General features: G+C 44.5%; 1 protein-coding gene across 2 annotated transcripts in view; it reads left to right on the top strand.

The window, feature by feature from the left end:
- The window catches only part of CUNH9orf43 (chromosome unknown C9orf43 homolog), a 23,878-nt gene that overhangs the window by 8,783 nt on the left and 6,241 nt on the right, over nucleotides 1-8,854 (top strand). For both annotated transcript variants that reach the window (XM_019510378.1, XM_019510380.1), the window contains exons 3-7: nucleotides 1,984-2,083; nucleotides 2,514-2,647; nucleotides 6,326-6,422; nucleotides 6,962-7,086; nucleotides 8,122-8,269. In XM_019510378.1, coding sequence (XP_019365923.1) covers nucleotides 1,984-2,083; nucleotides 2,514-2,647; nucleotides 6,326-6,422; nucleotides 6,962-7,086; nucleotides 8,122-8,269 — 604 coding nt within the window. The remainder of the gene's footprint in view (nucleotides 1-1,983; nucleotides 2,084-2,513; nucleotides 2,648-6,325; nucleotides 6,423-6,961; nucleotides 7,087-8,121; nucleotides 8,270-8,854) is intronic.

Genomic DNA, 8,854 nt, shown 5'->3' with positions numbered 1-8,854 from the left:
AATCAACTGTATAGTTGGGATGAAGTTAGACAAGCTTTTCAGTGCAAGACATTCTGCCTCAGGTCACTGATCACAGGGAGCCAGGCACAGTAAAGACTCAAGTAAGTGTTCTCACTGATTTCAGTGTTGAGGACATGCATAAGTGTTTGTTAGATCAGGGTCTAGGAAATACAAGTAATAAAAAAAAAATAGATTGATTATTTTTACAATAGGCTGTATCATAATTAAATAGTCATTATTCCAGTCAGGACCAGGTCACATTGTGGCTGGTACTATTCATAGTCATGAAAAGCATAGTCCTTGTTGTGAAGCAGTTACAATTTAAATAGGCAAGATAGAAAGAAATAAAAAACAACAGGAGAGGAAGAGTCTGCAGGTGAGATATGCAAACCCCTGTGCTTAATTTTATATATAAACTGAAATTGTTTTTAGTGACCAAGAGTAAGCATGTGTAGACCTTGAACCTGTAAATGTTTTAGCCTGTGCATAATTTGTCTTAGGATAAATACATTTGAATCAGTTCTATCCCCTTCTGTCCTAAGAAACGATAACCTACTGCACCATAACTAGTTGTAGGACTGGTTATGCAGCGAGTTACTGCTTGATGTAAACAGGGGGAGCAAACATGGGCATAAACTGATCAGGGTAATGATGAATACGTCACCTTAGTTTGCAATGTGACAACAGTGGATGTGCTGTTAATAATAGACACATATCTGAGACGTCTGGATCTGAAAAGCATGAGCCTTTACAGCAATTAATGAAGTGAGGTTCAGCTAACGAAAGCTTATGCTATATATCTATTTTGAGGTGCAAGTCTACCTTGCTTTTCACTTGAATTCAGACTATTGTGGCTAATTATGTCTCTCTCCTCTACTTCTTGAGCCAAATGACCCAGCTCTGTTAGCTCATTTCCAGTAAAACTCACACAGTTCTGGATGGGGCCCAACCAACAGAAGGGCTGCAAGCATGAGTTACAGCAGTAGGGGCATGCCACAAATTAGCCCCACACTGTCCCTGGAGTGCCAGTCTGATCCCTTTGCCGCTCTGCTTTCTGTTTCCTGAACAAGCTGCTGCTCTGCTTACTGCCTTATCAGCCCCTGTGCTGCCTGTACCCTCCCCAGTCTTCCATGTGCTATATATAGGCTGCTTGTGCCACCCATGTTGCAGATTGGCTACCCCTGAATTACAGGATAGGTTACAAGGATTGGTTATTTGTTAAGAGTACTTTTAGGGATTTATTTTAGAAAATACCATAGAAATGTATCCTTGCCCATCTGTTTTTGTTGTTGTTGTTCTCTTGTGCTCCTGGTCAATTTATTTCTTCTTTTTTAATTACAGAAAGACATAGTTTACTAACCTGTTTGGTATTCCTTTTTAAATTAGAGTTGGCAGCCTCATGGTGGCACTTTCTCATTTTTAAATGGTTACCTTCTCACTTGTAGTGCAATGGCAACCCTAATTTTTCATGGTGTTCTCTCTTTAAACTGTTTTCCCCTTAGAGAGATAAATACCCAAGAAGAAAAGACAATAACAACTCCCAGGGGAGTCTGCCAGGGTCTGGATGCCCTCTGGAACTCTCTGCTCCTTAGCTCAGACCTCCTAAGCTTAGGTCATCTGTGACAAAGGCCTCCAAATTCAGCATTTTAACCTCAAACTTTAGACCATTTGAACCACCCCCAGATTTTAGACCAGTCAAAAGTTCAGTATATCCCAGAGACCACATCATTGTAAGCTTCTCTAACTATTCAGAGGATTCAGAATCTCCCTATAAGTCTACTGGTCAAATGGGATTTCCGTGTGATTTAGTAGGATGCACAGGGCATCTGCACTAGGACAGATAGCCAATGAGGAGCTTTCCACTTTAGCACTTGTATCATACTTCGGAGAGGAAAAGCTCGATATTGTAGTACTTAAAGTTTTCTTTCATATTGGTAGTTTGTGTTGGTCTCCTCATGATTCTGACTTGTGTTTCTATTTCAGTTCAGAAAGACTTCATTTCCCAGGACTGAACTCAGCAACAGAGTCACATGTGATCCTGCACAGACAGATGAACCTCACCTACTTGAACAGAGTTGGAAAAGTGAGTGATTTAAAGTGGAAGGGGGAGACACAAGTAGATGCAAGTGTCTTCTCCTGAGAAAACTCAGAGCTAGCCTTTGGGCTCCTGGGAAATTGCCATGGAAGGATGGTCTCTGCATAATATAATCTCTTGTGAGAAGTTCTGTAGGATCACACATAATTAGCCGTTCATTTCTGTATCTCATCACTTGAAAGAAAACTGCAACATATTACTTGGCACTAGCCTTCCCTCTAAGCTGTGTGGTGTACACAGCCGTGCAGGTGCACTCATGCTGCATTGCCAGGCGTGCCTGTGCAGCTGCACACGCCTCACAGCTTAGAGGGAACACTGCTTGGCACTTGCAGGAGTGCAGTGACCCTCCCGCAGCATTTTGAGTGCCTTAGGACTTGTACCTTTAAAAGTGGTTAACTGTATCATGTTTGTATCTTAGCTTCAAGTGATCAATCTTGGTGAGCTAGCTGCTCCCACTCAGGCCAGTTGGCCCGATGGTGGAAATTTGATTGTCAAATGGATCCCAAATATACATCGAAAACCTCAGAGGCCTGTTGTACACACACAAACAGAGTAAGTTTCATAGTGATAAGTACAACTGTGGGAGGGTGGCTGGGTCTATCTCGGTTTCCCTTTGAACTCCCCTGCCATGACTTTGATTGAAAGAAAAAAATGTTCAGTGATATCCTTAGGGATGAGGAAACACCACAAATTACCCAGATGATGAACTCACACAGTGCTGATTTTATTCTTAGCAGGAGGTTACAAAGTTGCATTCACCTCGTTAATTACCTCATTAGTGAGGGAAACCAATGTAGCTGATAAGGTAACTCCAGAAGCCTGAGAGCGCCCCGGATGTGTTAGGCTATTTGGTTCAGGCTGCGTCTTCCCCACTAATTAACTCATTAGCGGGGAGCGTTCCCTGCACCTCTGCGAGTCCCGAGCCAGGAGCTGCCTCTGTGGCTACCTCCCCGTGCCTAATAGTAGACCCAGCTCTGCTCTTAGCTGTCCAGTGGCGCGAACGACTCTGTGCTGCTTTTGCTGCCCATGTGCCGCCCTGAAGCCCCCTACCTCGGGGTTCTCCTCATCATGACGATCTCCCAGAGCCCCAGTTCTTCCCTGGGTTAACCACACTGACTGCAGGTCTCGAGTAAGTACCTCGCCTCCTTACCAGCCAGCCGTGGCATCTCAGGGTCTGCTGTCCCGGGCTTTCCTGGGTTGTGGATCGGGCTTCTCTGTCCCTCTTCTTTTCTTCTCTTGCAGTCCTCCCTTCTTCCTCCCAGTGCCCAAAGGCAAAGTGTGCTCACTTGCCACTGGGCTTAGCCGTGGCGGGATAATTACCCTGACCTTCCCCCAGTGTGTAATTCTCCTCACCTGTGCAAGGTGCTCTCTATAGCCACCCACTCCCATGACTACCTTAGTAATGTGGCTCCTGCCTGAGCCTGTGTTACAACAATGTACACTAGACCCTTTCTCCTAAGGTTATGAGTGACAAAACGCTAGGTAGCTGAAGTCACATGAGTGCACCTATTTCCACAAAATGCCATCCAGGAGTCCTCCTTGCTCGAAGATGTATCCTGCAATCTCCATGTCCCTGAATACTGTGCACCATTGTGACCTCAGTGGCATTCTGCTTAGCCCAAGATGGAGCTTTGAGTGTCAGGGCTTTGCTGGACATCCCACTGTATTAGAGGTGGGATGGCTGGGTATTTCCCTTTCATAGTGCAGAAGATGCTTTTGGATACTTGTTTCCCAGGTGATCAAAATGTGTCATTTGAACTTGAAACCCATAGCTAGTGGCTGTCTGTAGCAATCCAGTGAAAACATAGTTTTGTAGCTCACAGTGGTCTTGGCTGTGAACCTGTAAATCTGAAGATGTTTGTCTGAAATGGGACAGAACAGTGTTTAACACTGTTATTTGATCAGTTATTTACTCAGTTTAACACTAAGTATTTGATCCTAGTCAATGTTGAGCCAGACTGGATATTTAGAAACCTGCCTAAATCGTAGTTTCGCAGATTTAATAAAAACCACAAAATCCAGGGAAATCTGCGAAAAAAGAAACGTAATAAAAACGTTTTTATTAAGTCTTCCCCTCCTGGGTGGGCCTTGCAACCCACCTGGGAGGGGAAGGCACCGGCTTGTGGGGTAACCTGAAGGGGGCAGCAGACAAGATAGAGTGGGCCTCCTCCCCGCTGAGGCCTCTCTGCCAGTCAGCACTGAGGGGTGGGGCTGGACAGTGGGCAGCCAGGAGTCAAGGTGCTGGTTGCCTTTTTGTCTCTCCTCCCCACCCCTTCCCCCAGGGCCTTTCTGCCAATCAGTGCTGAGAGGTGGGGCCACTCCACCAATCAGCGCCAAGGGGCAGGGTTGCTGTGAAACAGGCTTTTCATGCTGGGAGAAAACCATGAAAATGGCTTTGTCTTGTCACAAGTTAAGTAGGTCCCTATGGATATTTGAACATGGGGAATCAGCAGCAGAGAAAAGCCACCAAGTTCCACATGCTGCATTTGAACCTACCGTCTGGTTTTGCATGTTCATCTCAATTACTTCATTTCTTGTGTGTACCAAACTCTCTCTCACTTTTGGCCTTGATCATTTTCCTCAGTTATTTTTTTGGGAAAGAATCTTTTGCAGTGCATAGATGTAGAATCTAGTGCACAAGAACTGCAGTTTCCATTGCTACCTAATGTATTTGGATACTGAATTCCATTAAATGTCGAGGCATTTGAAAATCTCAACCAAGCTTTCCAGCTGATAGATCAGTTTACACTGATCCCAGTTACAGAAGTTAGTGATGTTGTTAGTGTAAGGAGGTGATACTAGAATTTGGCCCCTGGTCTTCAAGAGCCAACTTAAAGCAGGGTTGGTGCATTAATAAATGTGTCCACTGTACTTTCATGTTCATGCTAAAATTCCAATGACTTGTGACCAGCTCCATATTTGGGTGAGATACACTTGTGTAATGGGATGTTCAATGGTTTAAACTCTACAAAATAGTCATCTGAGCCCGTGCATGAGATGGATGAGTCATCTACATATTGGTGCAGTTAAGAGAAAGGGTTGTTGTGGTTTAGACTCTCTAGGCTGAAATTCAGTTGTGGTGCAGAGGGGGAACTGAAACAGATGGGCCATAATGATTAAGGGGTGTTGTGTCAACCTTTTGTTACAGAGGGCAGCATGTCAGCTCTGAAAAGATTGGCAAATAAATCAGGATTGATTGGAGGAAAGGATGCATAGTAGGGGTGTGCGAAGCGGGCCCTATTTGATTCGGATTTGGATTTGGCCTGAATCAGGGACAGTGATTTGATTAGTTGATTTGGATCAGTGTCCCTGATTCGATTCGGCTGAATCTGAAGATTCAGTGCTGATTTGGAGAATCAGAGAATTCAGACTTAGGCACAGCTTTAAATGTTTTTTCTACATACCTCGAGGTACCAGTATGGCTTGTGAGCACTGCGATGCTGGGGCAGATGGAGCATCCAACGGAAGTGCTGGCGGGGGGGAGGCCCTCCGTGTGCTCGGTAGTGAACCTGGAAGTGGACCGGAAGTACTTTGGGTCCACTTCTGGGTCCGCATGTTAGGTCTTTAAACCCAGGGCATGGGTAAGGAATCTGAGCTGGACCCCTTAGCTTGTTTTTTCTCCATTCCTTGAGATTTCCTTTGGGTGGAACTTACTCAGGTTCTGATCAGACAGTAGGTGTCCTTGCTGAATCATACAAAACAGTATTTATTCCCAGAACCTCTTGCTGACTTAGTAAGAGTTTGCAGTTCAAGCCCAGGCCCCTTCCTTTGTAGTGCATAATTTTACTACTACCTCATCAAGCAGGTCTCTGATGCTTAGGCTGATGCCAGTTAACCCTTTCAGATATACACTTTTGCTAGTTTTATTTTATTGTTTCTCAAGGATGGGAGAGGGAAAATCTTATATGTCACTATTGGAGCCACAAGAATCACCCTTCTGCATCAGATTTCCTTCATCACTGGTATCCTACCAGCTGACAGGGACCTTTGAAGTGTGAGGCATTGCTCTCATTCCCCACCTCCTGAGTATTTTGTACTCCATGTGTAGCAGCCTGGAACTGCTGCTGAAGGACTGGGAATCAAATACTGGTTTCCTGTGAAGGTACTTGATAAAAACTGGGATTACTTTTCACCGTAACTGAAAGTTCAGACTTTTGGTAAAATGTTATGCACAGCGTATGTGTACTGCTGCCATTAATTCAATTCCTGTGGGTTTTTTCCCCTGTTTAGACTAAAACCTTTAAGAAGACTGTATGTTAAAAATCTTCCCTCTGAAAATCTCCTTTCCTTGAAAGAAGTGCAAAGCAGAGGAAGAGGCTTTGACACTGTAAGCTTCTTCAGTATTTGCATAATGCCTCTGGACTATATGCGTTTCCAGCCATTGCTGTACAGCATCTTAGAGGTGGAAAGAAGACCACTGTGGAGTGGTACACAATTACCTCTGATTGGACATATTATTCACAGCTTATAGTTCCCCTATGTGGAAATAAAGGGCTGTGGAGGCTTGGCCCTCACTGTAAGAGAGGCATTGCTTTGTGTTGCTCCACAGCAAAACACTGAGGTGACTAAGCAGCAGCATTGCAACAGAATCCCCGCCCCAGCTGAAATCAAGACATGGGTGGGTGTAAGGTTAAAGTGCAGGATACTGCAGGATGCAAAATAATGCCTGAGGAGGAGAAACCCTCACCAATCCACTGTGCCTTCTCTCCTTTAAGATGAAATGCCCATCTTTCTGATTATTTCCCCTGGGAAATATTTATCTGGAAGAGAGAAGGCAGTAAGGGGCTCAGGCATTCCAGGCTTAAGGTCCTGAGGAAACATTTTTCTCCTGGGTTTGTATTTCATTGTAACTGCTCTGTTCTCCAGAAAAGAAAGAAGTCCAGGGAAACCCCTACAGGAAACCAGCCTTATCTCCTGAACCCCAAAAGATGCCAAATAATGAACTGGTCATCTAAAAAAATGAAGCCAACCCCAAAATACAGAGGTGAAAGGTAAGCCTTTTCAATTAAATAACCCTTGTTTTGGTCTGTTCTCTGTACCAGAGTGCCACACAGGCTAGTGTGTTGTCTATTTCAAAGTGCTTGGGTGATGCGGCTCCTGTTCACTCTGGGAGTCAGGACCTGGGAGTCAGAAGTTCTAGAGAGAGTTCTTCTTCTGTCCTTTGGGCATTGTGGGCTGGTTAGATGTGAAAATGCATGGGGAGGTTTGCAGGGACTTCTGCTAAAATAGGATCCTGGGAAGGGAGAAATGCTCAAGGGTAAGGAGTAGTTGAAGCAAAACAGTGGCACTTTTTCAGGCTTGTACCTCTGCCCAGCCCCAGGATCTCTTTGTTTTCCCTTGGGTTCCAGTCTAGAAGAGACCCAGCTAAGAAGGAGAAAGGACATAGTAAAGGTGTGTACAGAAGCTGTTTTTTCTGCCATTTAAAGCATTTATTGTTGTGACTTTAACAGAAGTGCACAGCTTTATGGCATTTAAAATTGGGTCCAGTGCTTTAAATTAGCTCCTGTTAAATGAGGTATTAAATTTGAAGTGCTGTATTTTATAGCACTGTAGCAATCTACAGCGCTTGAAATAACTTCTGTATGCTGGTCAAATTTCTGATCAGTGGAGAAGCCCCGGGAAGCTATGGAGTGCCCCCTGCCTCCTAGCTTGGAAAATAGAGGGAGGCTTAGATACCACCCTCCTCCCCCATGAAACACTGCACTTCTGTCATGTTTAAGAGTGTTATAACTTTACAGTGCTCAAAAAAGTGCTCTAAATTTGAGTACTGTAAAACATGCATAGATCACTTGTGTACACACCCTAAATCTGCTTGCAAGAGTGGAGGAGGTCTCAGTGCTGCATCAGAAGGAGCCTGTCAATCCTTACCTTCTTTAAAGGGACATTTGTTGTTTACAACTCTGTGGCTTTACTGCAGTCCTGATGTATTGTCCCTTTGAGAAAAGTTGGGTGCATTTGTCCTGTCCTTGGCACCTGATTTCTTGAAATGAGGCAGTATTGAATCTTCTTCTTTGTGTTGTCTTTAGTTCTACAGAAGGGAAACCAAGAGCTCCTCAGATAAAAAAGGGGAATGCTGTCCCCAGGCACCTGCAGACTGCTACAATAGTGCAGCTGCAAGATCGGAGTGCCCTGCTGTCAATGAACAGGACAGAGCCTGAGGCTAAGGAGAAGCATGTGAGTCATTTGCTTTTGCAGAAGATACCCAGTGGGTATGTCAACACAAGATTCTAAATGTGCAGTAGACTAATTGTACTGTGCATTAGCGTGCCATGGCGAAAGTTGTGCTAAGGTGCTAATGCACAGTAGAGTTAGTCTACTGTGCATTAGTGTCACTAAAATAGTATGTGCCAGTGCTACAGGACAGTAATGCCAGTTACTGTGTATTGAGTTAGTACCTGTTATTGCAGGTACTAAAATTAATGCACAGTAATTATGACTCATTAATACATGTGTAGATGTGTCCAGTATGTGTGAACTTGGTGACAGACTTGGTGTCCTGAGAAGGCAGTTTGCCCCCAGTCATGAGCTGTCATTGTAGCAATCTATCACAGAGGACTTTCTGCAAATGGGGAAATCTGTTGATAGTTCTGTTTTTCACAAAGGCAAAAGAAAGTGCTTCCAAGGCAGCATGAGTCCATGGTCTGTAGAGGACATTTTCCTTTTGCAGTGGAGTCATGGGTTTCTTTACCCCAGCGGTCCTCAACCTTTTTAGGCTTGAGGTACTATGATAGGCTTGTGGTCATGTCCCCCCCCCCCCCC

Source organism: Gavialis gangeticus, unplaced genomic scaffold, assembly GCF_001723915.1.
Source record: "Gavialis gangeticus isolate Ggan-Ray unplaced genomic scaffold, GavGan_comp1, whole genome shotgun sequence".
Lineage (NCBI taxonomy): Eukaryota > Metazoa > Chordata > Crocodylia > Gavialidae > Gavialis > Gavialis gangeticus.
This window is presented reverse-complemented; position numbering and strand designations above follow the sequence as displayed.